Source organism: Podarcis vaucheri, assembly GCF_965113315.1.
Source record: "Podarcis vaucheri genome assembly, chromosome: 5".
NCBI lineage: Eukaryota > Metazoa > Chordata > Lepidosauria > Squamata > Lacertidae > Podarcis > Podarcis vaucheri.
In genome coordinates this window covers 65,794,687-65,810,338 of record NC_138763.1, presented here as the reverse complement: position 1 = coordinate 65,810,338, position 15,652 = coordinate 65,794,687, and the positions used below count along the sequence as shown (strand labels likewise).

The 15,652-nt window shown below is 42.1% G+C and overlaps 1 protein-coding gene across 3 annotated transcripts in view; it reads right to left on the bottom strand.

Annotated features, from left to right (window-relative positions):
* Positions 1-851: 851 nt before the first annotated feature.
* Positions 852-15,652, bottom strand: part of PDE6C (phosphodiesterase 6C) — a 45,147-nt gene continuing 30,346 nt past the window's right edge. For 2 of the 3 annotated variants that reach the window (XM_082222032.1, XM_082222034.1), the window contains 11 exons: positions 10,849-10,995; positions 8,970-9,077; positions 8,749-8,858; positions 7,793-7,880; positions 7,479-7,579; positions 6,443-6,550; positions 6,295-6,358; positions 5,457-5,531; positions 5,268-5,351; positions 4,483-4,636; positions 852-1,125 (listed from right to left, as the gene is read on the bottom strand). In XM_082222032.1, coding sequence (XP_082078158.1) covers positions 1,028-1,125; positions 4,483-4,636; positions 5,268-5,351; positions 5,457-5,531; positions 6,295-6,358; positions 6,443-6,550; positions 7,479-7,579; positions 7,793-7,880; positions 8,749-8,858; positions 8,970-9,077; positions 10,849-10,995 — 1,137 coding nt within the window. In that variant the 3' untranslated portion in view covers positions 852-1,027. The other variant, XM_082222033.1, reaches the window with a different exon arrangement.

Genomic DNA, 15,652 nt, shown 5'->3' with positions numbered 1-15,652 from the left:
GTACATGAACCTTCCATTCATTTCAGTGGATCCAACAGATCCACATATGCAAAATAATGGGCAAAGATTTACTACCTTCTTTTAAGAATAGGGCAGCTTTTGTGGATGGGATTTCTCCCTGTCTGCTCTGGAGTGGGCTGAAGGCTGGTTGTGATCTCTGGGAAATTGGCAAGGTTGTCTGATTCTCAGATAACTGATAGCAGTAACTAACAGGCTCCCCCCCTCTGCAACACCTAAGTTAAGCTTCTGAAGCAAAGCCTGGGTGGGAGACCAAGAGTGAACAGAGGTGCCTTGTCATTATTTCTGAGCACTCGTCCTCCCTCTTGAACCACTATTTTGCATCTGGCTCTGGTTGGTGAACCTTGGCATGCTAGTAAAAAAAGCAAAGTCGATCCTGCGGGCCTTAAGACTGCTCACCTCTGCACTACAGCTCCTGCACCCATTGAAACTCTCTGGATCAAGGTGTATATATGCATGTGCAATAGGTCTGTTTATAGGCACAAATCTGATGCTGGAATTACAGCTACTAACATGACATCTGCTGCAACTTTATTTGTAACAGTACAGGGAAAAGAAGATAAATAATTCCAGATGAAAGGGCTAAACATAATATAAAACCTATTGTTCTCCATTACTAATTATGGGATTACAAGGTGTGCAATGTAGAGATGCTTATATGAAATTGACAGAAAATAGTGTAAAAATCCTGACAGTTCGCAGCTTTAATTCATTTAATAAAAAACATTCTGTATAAATTGAGGATGACAGCAACCCAAGAAATGAACCCATAATCCACTTGTACAAATTAATCTCTGATTATATTTCATCCATTCGTCATGATTTTTTTTCAGTTTCCTCCCAATGCTGTCACTGTTGATTCCACTGGAAATGGCAGACAAGTAAGGACTGGACTGTATGCTACTTTATGTTTCAGAGAAATCCCCAGGCTCACTGAAGATCTTCCTAGATTTCTTCCACTGTAGCAGAAATATTGTCCTTGATGTTTTTTTAGTGCCATTGAAGTCAGTTATAAAATTGTACATGTTTTTGATTTGCCCTCTTCTCCTCCACCTCCTCCTCCACCACCGCCGCCGCCGCCGCCGCCTCCTGCTGCTGCTGCTTCAGCTAATAAAAAGCAGAAAGCAAAGGGTTATTGAGGTGATGTGTGTGTGTTTTAATAGTGTTCATTAGATATTTTACAGGTGTTTACTTTGTGGCATGAAAAGCACGTGTGTTTGGCCATTTTAAAGCTCAACACATTATCAGCAATTGTGCCATTTGATGAATAACCATTTAGCAACTTGATGACTAATAACCAAATATTATTCACCTAAGGTATGGCACAAAATATGAAAACTTTTCAAAGGACAAACACACACTGAACCACTCTTCCTGGAAAGTTTCAGCAACTAGGTATACTTAACTGCATTGACAAAACTGTAGCGGATGAAAGGTCTTCGGACAGAAAATTAAATCATAGGTCGATATAATCCTCCAAACTCTTTGGGAGGAAAAAATGTGGACTTTTTTATCCTAAATACAGATGACATGGGGGGGGGGACCCAAGAACTTTTATTGAATCTCAAAATCAAACCCTAAAACTACTTTTTCTATTGCTTCCAACGTCTTTCAAATGATTCCACAGGTTTTAATTTTTCATAGTTTTTCTCTTTGTAGTAAAGCAAATTGTTGCTTTCTGGTTCATGTAAATTAACATAGCAACATTAGAATGAAAACTTACATTTGAAAGCTGTGGATCACCATGCTACTAGGTTATTTTCGACCCTTTCCACCTGCATTGAAACACGTCACATGATCAGTGGCCTAGCCTCTAGAATGTTTACCTATAATTAACAGCATGATATTCAAAATATTGATCTTAATTTTTGTAATATCTCATATCATCCTGTTTATTTTCTGTTCTGAACTTTCCACTGTAGTGGTTCAGCAAATAAAATTTGTTTTTATTTTGAAAGGCAAGCATTCAATGCAGCATCACAACCAGGTGGTCCAAAGATATGAGTGTAATCCAAATCATATACAGTGGTACCTCGGGTTACATATGCTTCAGGTTACATATGCTTCAGGTTACACACTCCGCTAACCCAGAAATAGTGCTTCAGGTTAAGAACTTTGCTTCAGGATAAGAACAGAAATCGGGCTCCGGAGGCGCGGCGGCAGCAGGAGGCCCCATTAGCTAAAGTGGTGCTTCAGGTTAAGAACATTTTCAGGTTAAGAACGGACCTCCAGAACGAATTAAGTACTTAACCTGAGGTACCACTGTATTGAACTCCGATAGTAAGCCTACCTAATGTTTCAGGATTGCACTGTTGTATCAGTGAAGTATCTGAATGGTCCTTACATGCCTATATACAAAACTGAAGGGTTTCTACTACTCTATAATTTTTAGACCATTGATCTCTTTCTATAAACACCCTGATTTTGTGAGCTTACTGTTTCACTGTAACACTGTAATGACTAATAATAATCCTTGAATATTGTACAGAGTATTTTAAATACATCCTGCCAAAAATAATATTTTCATAGCTTTTAGAGGAGCAATCTTTCCATGTTATCTTGTCTTCACCTACTTTTAAAAGATGCTTTTTAAAGGCAGTTTTTCTTTTTGAAATTAAAATTAGCAGACCAGAGGACCAAAGCCCCAAAGCACTTTCCCAAACACACCCACATTTTTCACAGGAAGAGAAAAGGCAAAAGCATCTCATCATTTAAAAGAAAAAATGAATTGTGTAGGGTGCCAATTTCTATGTTCTTACAAACCAGCTTAGCTGTTGGCCCTGATGTAGCCCTAGCTGTGTATCCACAAGGTATTACCACATACCTTGTTGCATGAGAATATGGACATGCACAATGGAATGCACTTTGGAATATGCATCTTATTCAAGGCAGTCAAGTACAGATGAATAGACTTTTTTACTTGCACCTCATCCTATACTCTTAGTTCCAAATCTAGTAAGTGGTAAGCCTGTTTATTTATGCAGATCTCCTTAGCAGGATTGGGCTGACTGCGTTTTTCTGAGTCTTGCTAATAACTTGGGAAATATCAAGTCCAGAAGGCAAACATGAACGTGAACTTGTCGTTGCAGCTGGAGTAACAGATACAACAGCATTTTCTATTGTTTTTGGCAAGGATACTATTTGTTTTGGACTCAGGTTTGTGCAAGGAACAGCATGAAAATAAAGTATTGTATCCTCATAGGGAACAAGGCATTTGGAAAAAAGTTATGAAAGCATCACAAGATGAAGTCGATTCAGTTGCTCATGCCATTTTCCTTTTCCTTCTGCCAAGACTCACTTCTTAAACTTAGGCTAGAAATAGATGTCTAGTTCAACAGATAACAACACCAGTTGATTTCTCTAGTGTGTAAAGGGAGATTTTGCTAAGGATTTTCAAACTGGCAATTAATGCTACTGTGACTCTTCCACTTTCCCCACTGACAGCTCAGTCATGTACATATCCGCTCGGAGAGGTAAGTTCCACTGAGTTCAGTGGGGCTTCCTCTGAGGTAAGTGGATATCAGATTGCAGCCTATACAGCAGCTGATGACCTGGTAGGGCAGAGGCACTTAGGCAACCTCTGAGCAGGTAAAATAGATTGACCACACACACACACACACACACACACACACACACACCGTACCTTGGACAATTCTCTTCCTTCTCCACGCAGGTGCTTTTTTCTCTGCTGAAAGGCTTGGGGGAACTCATGGTGGGAGGGAGAGTGTACTACCTTTGCCCCTGCACTGCGGGCTTTCTCTGCTGGCTTCCTCCTGCACACTACATTTGACAGGACTGGTCCGGTATACTCTCTCTACAACAGAGTGCTCATCTAGCATTTGCAGTGGCACCACAGTTTCCAGTGACCTCCATTCTCAGGAAATCAAACCTGAGGTTTGCCTGGCACTCCTGAAATCTCTTACCACTCAGAGACTGGGGCACATGTAACACAGGTGTTTGACTTGCGATTGTGCTTCCTGGAAGACGAACTCTGAGCAAAAGGTGTACTGAGCTAAGATGGTAAGAGTAAGCACCAGACAACTTGGTGTTCCAGCAGCAAAACCAGAGGTTTCTTCTATTCACAGAAGGGTTAGGGTCCCACTAATGGCTGCTGCTCATGAAAGCTGCAGAGGAGATGACTTTCAACCAAGTCTACCTTCCTTCTGCCACCTTCCATGGTGTTCCAGAGCCCCCAACGCACTCTGGAACACATTTTGTAGGGTGGAAGGAGGGGTAGCAAGCAGAAAGGGGAACCATTGAAAATTGCCTCTCTCCCCTTCTGTGAGTCAAAGGTTTCATTTGCAGAGCTCAGCTCATGGAATCTCTTAATCCAGCCCATTCCATCCCTACTTACCACTAAGTGCTGATCAGCAGACTTTAGCCTTGAATGCCAAATCCAGGCAAAGTTACCCAAATTGCACAAGCATGTGCATGCATGTAGGAACACATTTTTATATGCCTAACCTTTCTTGGCAGCTTCTTCCTCCTGCCTTTTCTTTTCTTCCTCAATCTTCTTCATCTTTTCTTCATACACGTCAGCTCGCGACTTCCATTCCACCCGGTTGTTTTGAAGACCATCAAACATAGGCGTAATTTCCTTGTGGAACCTCGAGAATTCCTAAGTAAATAGTGCAGAACTGTAAACTGACCTTTCATGGTGAAATGGTGCATCTACAGTGGTAACAGACATTTCTGTCATGTGCATACTAAAGATGGCCATTAGCTGGCAAGCTGCGGTGACAAACATATTTATCAAAGGGCAGAAGTAAGTTGGCTAGCAGGGAGGTTTCTGATGCGCAATGCCAGGATAAGGTAACATTTGTCAAAAATAAGTGGGTGATGGGCAGAAGGGGTTTAATTCCCCCAGCCTGGCTTAGAAACTTGATTTCCCAGTCAAATGAGGGAAAGTGTTGGGTTCTCCCCTGTAAATGCCCCAAGAGGCAAATTTGTGATTAGAAATCATGCACTTGCTGATGAAAATCTAATTCTGTCCTTAGTGTATGTATACGATAAAAATGGTGCTATTTACATTGAAAGGAAACTTTTAAAAGTAGGGAGGATCAGACATCCTGATATGAAAAGCTCTGAGTAATACCAGTAGGAGATGTTTTAGGAGACTCAACAGTTCAAAACATGCACAGTTGTAACCATTTAACATACATATTTGACTCTTATAATTCCTTATGTCTCAAAATTTAGGTATACATTGTAAAAACGGAATAATCTGACACTCAAATTATTCGTCTTACCTTGTATACAAAAGTACACACAAAATCAATGAAACCAACTTGAAGCTTGGGCAGTTCTTCACCTTTGTTCCTGTCCATCATAGGCTAAAAAAATGAATGAAGCAGATATAGTCAGTTGAAATACTTGGAAGTCTTTGTTTTTAAAACAAAACAATATAATAGATAATATAATTACAATGAAACACTTACAATTGGCTGTTGCTGTAGGACAGTTCGTTCAAGATCACCTTGCTCCCAGAATTCATTTGCAACCATGATGGCAACCTAGGAATGAATAATGGCTTCTATTGAAAGATCCAAGATTAAACAGCAATTGTAACCTAAAACAGTATTCAACCTGTTCCACAGAAAAAGTAGCAGAAGAATGTGTTTTTGCCATCATAGTCATAACTCTTTAAAAATGACCAATAAGATATATTTGCCACACATTCTGATCGTTTTGGAATACCACAAACATGTCCTGAATCCAACTCTGAATTGAAATGTATCACAGCGAAGAAGGTGGGAATGCATTCTACAAGTATTTAATATGTTACTCCAGTATCTATAGCTGGAAATGAATGGTATGTTGTCTACTCACTGCCCTCTGGAACTCACTAACAGATGGCATTCACGGCTGCAAGAGATGGTTATGGCCAATGGTTTAGATGGCTTTAAAATATGATCAAACCTGAATGATTGGCCTTAGCTCTTAGCTCAGAGCCAGAGCCTACATCTGTCTGAACACCAGTTGCTTGGGATCGCAAAGACCATCTGCTTGAGGGCTTTGCAGAGTGCTTGGGCCAGACGGACCCTTGGTCTGATCAGCAGGATCTGCTCTTCAAAACTTCTTAAAGCTGTTGAATTCCTGTTTTATTATTGTTATGGTAAGCTCGTTTTGGAAAAAGAATAGGGAACAAATCTGGAAATCAATAAACATCTTCACATGCTTCAGCATCAAACGTATATCTAGATATTACTGAAATAAAAGCCTTGTGTATTTTCTCTCAATAAGAATTACGTCAAACTTGATTCTGAAGATGCTCACCTTACTTTGCACCTCCCAAGGTTTAGTGATAGCAGACAAGTCACAGCCAGTCATCATCATCGCCCTTTAAATAAAGATAATAGATTTATAGCAGGAGGAAAAACAGTACTAGCTTTAGTGGAGGAAGGGTAAAATGAAATTGACCTACATTATTACTTCCTTTTTGGTCGGGTCCATAGATATATATTTAATTGCTTCCTCTTCTTTTTCCATCTTTTCAATTGCATCCACAATCTTTTGAAACATAGTCCTTTTCCTGTGGAAATATGGTGACTTTTACAATGCATGCATGGTCCCTTTTACAGCCTACTTGGGAATTTTACTGTCCTGGAGCCCAACATGGGCCTCTGAAATGGAATTATGAGGCCCAACAGCAAGAAACCCTGATGGATATTAGGCACTAAAGTTAATTACGTTGGGTTTGTAATTGCAGTAATGACCTAATGGACTAACCCTGTCAAGTAAACCTTTGCTAAGATTAACAATGGAATCACATTATCATCACTTTTCAGGTATCCTTTAGTTTAAATATGCACCAACATGTACACAGTGTACTGTACAGGGTATCTGACTAGTTTTTTTTTCACATGATGAGACACAGACAAAAAATCATTCCATACATAAATGCATGTAATTTGGACATTGTTTATGTTTTTCCTTTTATGTTAAAGTAATACTTAAATACTTAACAGGGACCGCGGGTGGCGCTGTGGGTAAAACCACGGAGCCTAGGACTTGCTGATAGGAAGGTCAGCGGTTCGAATCCCTGCAACGGGGTGTGCTCCCGTTGTTCGGTCCCAGCTCCTGTCAACCTAGCAGTTCAAAAGCACCTCGAGTGCGAGTAGATAAATAGGGACCGCTCTCCGGCGGGAAGGTAAACGGCGTTTCCGTGTGCTGCTCTGGTCTGCCAGAAGCGGCTTAGTCACGCTGGCCACATGACCTGGAAGCTGTACGCCAATAAAGCGAGATGAGCGCCGCAACCCCAGAGTCAGTCACGACTGCACCTGATGGTCAGGGTACCTTTACCTTTAATACTTAAAAACATTTTTAGTCTAGTAGGCTCAAAACATAAAAAACTACCCAGAAAAAAAGTTTTTAAAAATTATAAAATGGCCACAGTAGCTGCATTTTAAATTATTTCCCTAAGAAGGAAGCATTATAGTAGAAAAGAATTTAGCACTTACTTGAAATATAAAGCCAAGTCAGTTGCTATGATTGCAACTTCAAATAAATGTAGAACAGTTTCATACTGGCGCTTATTTAGGTTCTGGAAGATGTTTAAACTCTGCAAGATTGAGATTTTGGCAAATCAATACAGCTTACAAAATTATTCCATGTGTATATGCTACTATATAATAATGCATCTACTTAAAGTAAACTGTCTTAGTATTTCCTAGTCATCCAAAATAAAAACAAAAACTAGGGATAGCAGTAGTGTTGTGTATAAAAGTTCTGGGCAAAATAAGTACAAATAAATAACCTGAACACAGACACAGACCTCATCTTGTAGCAAGGTTTTACTGTACTCTAGATGGTGTCTTTCTAAAATGGAAGAGCCATGAAGTCTTGCCAGTGGAGATGCTGACCTGATGAAACACAATTATATAGTTTAAAATAATCCACAGGGTGTATTTCTGAACCATGAACTTACATACTGTAGAGCTTATCCACACTAATTTGCTTTTAATTAATAGGAAACTCTTCTCATTCATAGAGTACCAACATCATGTCTTCCTGCTGGTCCATCCTGTTGTAATATAGTTATTGACCTCAACTTCCGTGCATGAAAGAGATAAGCTGAGCCCAGAGTTCAGCTGTCCCTCCTTGACTGATCTAGCTGACCACCATGAAGTGGCAGACAACTAACTGTGTAGATCAGGGGTCAGCAAACCTTTTCAGCAGGGGGCTGGTCCACTGTCCCTCAGACCTTGTGGGGGGCCGGACTACATTTTGAAAAATAAAAATAAAAAAATGAACGAATTCCTATGCCCCACAAATAACCCAGAGATGCATTTTAAATAAATGGACACGTTCTACTCATGTAAAAACACGCTGATTCCCGGGCCGGATTTAGAAGGCGATTGGGCCACATCCAGTCCACAGGCCTTAGGTTGCCTACCCATGTTGTAGATATAAAGGAGGAATAGAAGTGTGGGTGGCGGGTTCTTTGGGTTGTGTTTTGTTTTTGCAATAAGTGGCTATCTGAACAAGAGGACCAATAAATGATGCATGTTGCTCCCACTACAGCAAATTTATCCACTACATAAGAACGTGCCTGGTTGGCCACTGCAGAAAAGAGGATTCTAGCCTAGATGCATATATGGTCTGATCCATTAGGCACTAAGTTGAACTGGCTGCTTTAGATAATTGCAATTTCTTTTCACCACCATCCAATCACGTTCCCTACTTTTAAGACAGTTGTTCCAGATGTATATGTCAACAGACACCACTTACTTCATTTGATACAAGTTGTTGGTCCCTCTGTGATCAATGTCATGGCAAAAAGCTGCAGATACCATAGCAAAGGCTTCTAGGTCCGTATAATATTTCTTTATTCTACCTGTCTATAGAAAGAGAAGGGTTTTTTAAAAATAAATAAATAAATAACGCATCTCTGCAGGTGTGTTACAAATGAAAAACAAATTTAGGCATAGATCCAGAGAAGCAAAAGATACCATCAAAAGGGTGAACATGGTCTGCCCAACGTTGAATCCATGCCGCCAGTTGTGGTAAGTGATATCGCGATAGCCTTTTCTCACAGTGTACATCCACCTTGTAAGCACCTGTGGCAAATTAAACACACTTGATTCTCTGTACTTTTAAGTCTTGTAAACAAAATACGAAGCTATTTTGCCACAGCTATAAAATTGGTTGTACTATAATAAAGTTGAGATTAATCCTGATTTTGTGTCAGCGTAGCGTTAACAGAATACTAGACTACATACCCTCCAACATTTCTCCAATGAAAATAGGGACGTCCCATGCCATAGTGATAATTTATACCCCACGCATGGTTGCCCCAGCCATTCTGGGCAGCTTCCAACATATATAATAACATAATAAAACATTACACATTTTTTAAAAAGCTTCCCTATACAGGATTGCCTTCAGATGGCTCAGGGGTCAGATAATTCCATACCCTCCAACATTTCTCCAATGAAAACAGGGACATCCTAAGGAAAAGTGGGACATTCCAGGATCAAATCAGAAACTGGTACGGCATCTCTAAATCAGGGACACCCCTGGAAAATAGGGGCACTTGGAGGGTCTGGGACTGTGACCTGGGAGACCAAGGGTCAAATCCCCTCTCAGCTCATCTTGGCCTGCAAGACCATTTTGGGTAATCCGCCTCAACCCACCCTACGCCTGACATGATATAGGTAAAGGTTGGGCCTAAACAGCCTCAGCCCAGTATACCTGAAGGAGTGTCTCCACCCCCATCATTCAGCCAGGACACCGAGGTCCTCCTCTGAGGGCCGTCTGGTGGTTCCCTCACTGTGAGAAATGAAGTTACAGGGAACCAGGCAGAGGGCCTTCTTGGTAGTGGCACCCTCCTTGTGGAACGCCCTCCCATCAGATGTCAAGGAAATAAAGAATTACACAACTTTTAGAAGACAGGGCTTTATAGGGAAGTTTTAAATGTTTGGTGTTTTATTGTGCTTTATATTTGCTAATATACAAATCATCATCATCATCATCAGAAAGAGTAGGGATTTGTCAAAGCCAACTTAAGTACCATATTTTTCGCTCTATAACACGCACCTGACCATAACACACACATAGTTTATAGAGGAGGAAAACAAGAAAAAAAATTCTGAATGAAACAGTGGATGTATCATTTTGGTGCTTCATGCTGTGGCCACAGACATGTGATTGGACGGTGAGTTTGGGGTAGGCCAATGCAAAAATTCTGAGAATCCATGTGGATCTGTGCTTTGTAACCACAGCAACCGAAAACAGCTTTTACAACTTTGTCAACAAAGCAACCGAAAACAGAAGAGGGTGGGCAATAAGACCCTGAGGCAGAATGCAGGAAAGCAGCAGCCTCCTCTCTGCAGCGCGCGATCTGATTTTTGCCTCTGCACTCGGGCCAGTCGGCTCCAGGGACCACACATTCGCTCAATAACACGCACGGACATTTCCCCTTACTTTTTAGGAGAAAAAATGTGAGTGTTATAGAGAGAAAAATACGGTAGTTTCCAAAGCACCAGACACCCAGCTGATGCAAAGGGAGGGCAATCCTGTTTGGTGACTGACTGATGCCAGTTAGGAGGAGGAGCTGCATAAGATGGAGGGTGCCTGTGGGCTTGCTTATGACATAGAGTCAGGCCTACACTCCATATTGACTCTTCTGTGTTGTGTCACCGCCTATTCCCTGGCTTAGTTTGCATGATGAAATGGTGCATCCTGGCACACCACAGCTGAATATATATACAAGAGCAGTTCTGCCTCATATTTAGGACTATTAATGGCACGCTAGGTCTGCAAAGGTAATGCTATGTACTTTGTTTCATATGGCACAGGCTTAGGGAAACAAGGCAAAATATATCTGACCTCTGCTGGTACTTTGAACTTTTCCACAACATTTATCTCAAAGAACATCCGTATCCCACACTTGATCAACTCATGTTCTGTAACGGGGAAGTCACTGAAGCGAAATTCATAAAGTTCTACATCCTTTGGTTCAGGCAATTCCTCTTTCTGTTGGGAAAACCAAACAAAACCCCATCAGTTTGACATGTCACAAGGGATTAGGCGGAGATAGTTTTTCTGTCTTCAGCTTCCGTGGGAGGGTTGCCATGCCAACACTTTGGAATCAAAACCACCTTGAATATACAGATCTCTCATGTTTCAAGCAACAGTTCTAGAAAAATTAGCATTGCATACTAAGTTGCTTAATATCTCCAAATTATTTTTAAGGTGGGGAGGCGTATGTTTATGCATTGGTTAGATCCAGTTAGATTTGCCACCCAGTTAGATGCACTTACGGTAGATCACAAGGTATATATTGTTTAGATCAGACTGACCCAAATTGTGACCCATCAGACTGAACATAGCTCACCAAAAAAAATGCATTGTGGCTGCCAGGTGCTTGACTTCTACCCACCCCAGCCACCCTGCTTTTCTCTTGAATGGGCTGCTAATGGCCACTGGTGGGCTATGTTCAGCTTGGTGGGTCACAGGTTGGGCAGGCCTTGTTCTGGAGAATATTATTTTTTCCCCCTAAAGAGTTGAAGGTGACATGATTCCGGTGTGTATAATGATCCCACTTCCCCCTCTGGCTCAACAGGTTTTGCAGGTTTTCAAAACAGAATTGTTTAAAAAACCTGTCTGATGATGAAAGTCAACAGTAGGCCAAAATACATGTGCATGAGTGTATGTTGTAGAATTTTTTTTTAACTTTTGCACCACTTTGAATGTTCTTTCAAACTATTGTATGTCTCTAGCCTTAGACCAGGCATCCCCAAGCTGTGGCCCTCCAGATGTTTTGGCCTACAATCCCTAGCTAACAGGACCAGTGGTCAGGGATGATAGGAATTGTAATCCAAAACATCTGGAGGGCTGAAGGTTGGGGATGCCTGCCTTAGACTGTCAGGTATTATTTGGAGAGCGGTGCATAGCCTAAAAGATATAGAGGACAATGCTTTGTAAAAGCATTTGTACATTAAAATAATCCAAAAGCGGCAACTCTATAAAAACAATATTCAAATAAAACAATTTAACAAAAAATATAAAGGAAAAAAAGTAAATTAGAAATCTTCATGTGCTGCGAGAAAACTGTCAGAGCATTTTTCTGGGGAGAACATTCTAAGCTGAGTCACCACCTCTGAAAATGCTTTGTCCCCCAAGAGTTACACACCACATGTCAGATGCTGGAAGAACCTAAACAAGGGGCCTCAGATGAGGACAATCTCAAAGTGTGGGCAGGAAATAAACAATATTTCAGGCAGTCTGGGCTCAATCCATTAATGGTTTTAAAGATCAAGACTCTGCACTTTGAACTGCACCCCAAAACAGACTAGGAGCCAGCACAGTTATCAAAACACCAGCACAACATGATCATAATGTCCAGTCTCACTTAGCAGTCTAACAGCCGTATTATCAACTACAGTCAACTATTGTTTTGCGTGGGGGTTATGTACCTGGCCGCCATGCATGTTGGTGGAGTGGGCACTTCCCGAGTTGCGGTGATGTGTGTGGTTGCAGCTGCACACATACAGTAATCTAAGTGAAAGGTTACCAGAGCAAGAGCTGGAAAATCAGCCTAAGCTGGTAAAAGGGGATTCATGCCACAGTGGAAACTTGCACCTCTAGTGACAGAGACTGTGGAAGGAGCATCCTCATACTGCAAACCTGTACCTTCAGAGGGACTACAACCCCATCCAGAACGGGGGGGACATTTGAATAGACAAACATGCTACAGAAAGCCCCTCTGTCTTATATGAATGGAGACTTGGTTTGTTGGCCCTCATATAGTCCGTTACTGTACTCAAGCACCAACGTAGCACTTATACTGATGGCATCTCAGCCCAATCTCTGGGTGATCTAACTCAGTGGTTTCATGGTAGGTAATAAAAAAGCAAAGAACAAGACTTAGTCCCATGTAACACCACAGTATAAATGTTGTTGAGCTGACCAGTGGTCCCCCAGCGTCATCATCTGAAATTGCCTGTTCAGGTAGGAACAGAACTGTAAAATTATAGTTCTCAATCCAGATAGCCTAGCCAGAAGGATATCATGGTCCACTCCATAGTACTGGCGGAGGAAGAGGAGTGCGGGGGGAGCGCACTGCCCTCAGCAGCGCAATCCCGGTGGGGTGCCATCACGGCTGCCCCCCCGCCTGCACTGGGTGCCACGCCTCCAGGATGCACGCCAGCGCCGCCCCCGCTTGCTCTCCACCCCCCTGGTGCCAAAGCATGAAGCTCTGCCACTGCTCCATAGTATGAAAAGTCATTGAGAAGTCCAGGGGAATCCCTCTCCTGGCACTGGTCATGGGTCAGGGTGACCAAAGTTGTTTCTGTACCAAATGCAGAATCTACTTATATTCTACTGTGGCCAATGGAACTGCTATTTACCACTCAGGATATTGAGTGCAAAACTCAATGACGAAAAGTATCTCAACATGCCTCCCTTTTTATTATCATTCTTTTCAAAGTAAGCAGGTTCCCTCTTCTATTTATTCTGATCCCAGGTCAAGGGCAAGAGCCAGTCACTTCTGGAGCAATGACAGTTTTAAGATGCAACACCTGCTTTATCCCATTAGCCAGCTGGGATTCCAAGCTTTCTAATAGGATAAAGCCGTTGTATTTGGCAGTGCACGGGAGATCAGACCTTACATTTAGGTTCCCTTCTCTATCAGGAATTTGGCTGCATTATTTTCAAGAGTTTTTCAGCCCAATGTTTCACTCACATACAAGCTCAGTGGGGGGAAACATGGGACCTTGATTTTTAGTTTTCAACACGCACACCTCACTATCCAGGCAAACAAGAGGTATTACCACAATTCAAGGGCTCAGGCAAAATAACACAAGGAGAACACAGATCAATGCCAGGGAGGGGTGTGAACTGGGGAGAATCCTGAAGGCCAGATAAAAAGGTCTGTAATTCAACTGGCCCCTGAGGATTCCCTCCAATGGCTTAATGAATCTCAGGGCACAACTCTTTGTTATAGAAGACTCCTAGTGAAAATGGCATTCTGTGTCAAGTCTATTCCGTTAATTTTTCTTCTCCCTATGCCATGATAGGATGCTGTGCATTTCATCACCTCTACTGTACATATGTAGTTGGCAGTGGTGCAGAAGCACATGATGCCATGGAAATCTGACATATATACATAACAAATACTCAACATGTGGATTCCATTTTCAATAACCCTGTGTCTCCCTGCAATACAGTCCTACCAAAGCATATACTATATGAAGTCACAGAGAGGCACACAGCTGTAGTAGCAAGCAGATGAGGACAAGAGAGGGCTGATTCTGCCATGCTGTGCAGTACATCAGTTGCAAAAGCTGTAGACTTCTACCGGGGATGGAGAATTGCAGAGACGTAACTAGTTCCCTGGTAGGTAAAGGTAAAGGTAAAGGTACCCCTGCCCGAACGGGCCAGTCTTGACAGACTGTGGGGTTTGTGCGCCCATCTCACATCTATTGGCCGGGGGCCAGCGCTGTCCGGGGACACTTCCGGGTCACGTGGCCAGCGTGACATCGCTGCTCTGGCGAGCCAGAGCCGCACACGGAACGCCGTTTACCTTCCCGCTGGTAAGCGGTACCTATTTATCTACTTGCCCCCGGGGGTGCTTTCGAACTGCTAGGTGGGCAGGCGCTGGGACCGAGCAGCGGGAGCGCACCCCGCCGCGGGGATTCGAACCGCCGACCTTTCGATCGGCAAGCCCTAGGCGTTGAGGCTTTAGCCCACAGCGCCACCCGCGTCCCTGGTAGGTAACATCACCAAATAGTAGCAGTAGAAGTAATTAAAGCTATTTTTTCCAATCACAAGCCAAAGGGTGGGGATCACCCACATTCTCTCATCCTTTCCAACCCCAGCCTCTGCTAATCCAGACTAAATAGTGATACAAGCAGAGAGCAGGAATACCAAAGAATGTTCCCTGCTAAAAAAGCCATTCCATGTGACTCTATCAAAGGAGTCTAGTTATACAAAAGAAAAACAGAAGGAAAAAACCCACCCCAGAATTTCTTGCTAATTCACCGAGAATTTGCCATGTAAATATCTGACCAAGTACATTTTAGAAAAATCATTCCAAATGCTTTTTTTTTTTTTTTTTTTGCCTTGTAGATTCTCTAACTTTATTAGGTATATTGCATAGGGTACTGCTTTAAGGTCATGTACCCTAGCATGTAGATCCATGCAGATATGGTAGTTCCAATGAATTCATCAAACTCCCCTGCAAATGCTTTCTTGGGCATGGTTCCTTCCCTCTACACCAGAGTTCACAAAACTGCAGCAAAGCCCAGTGTGAGCAAGAGCTATTATCTGCTTGTTTATTCGTTAGACTTCATATCCCATGCTTCACCCTAAGGTTACAGTCTTGTTGCAACATCAAATCACATAACTCTAAACAAATAACATAAACAAAATTAAATCACTAAAACCTCTAGAACCAGTACCCAACGCTCATAATATTTATCATCTCTGAATAGCAATATAAATTAACACGTACAACTAATGCATAAAGACTCAGCGAAATAATGGTGTTTTCTGCTGTTGCTGGAACTCAGTGCAGTAGCCTGCCTGATCTCAGCAGAAAGCTCATTAGAAAGCTGTAGCCCAGTTCCACTTAATTGGATCTCCCTTGATGATAGTACAGCTAATAGCACTTCCACAGCCGAGCTAGGAT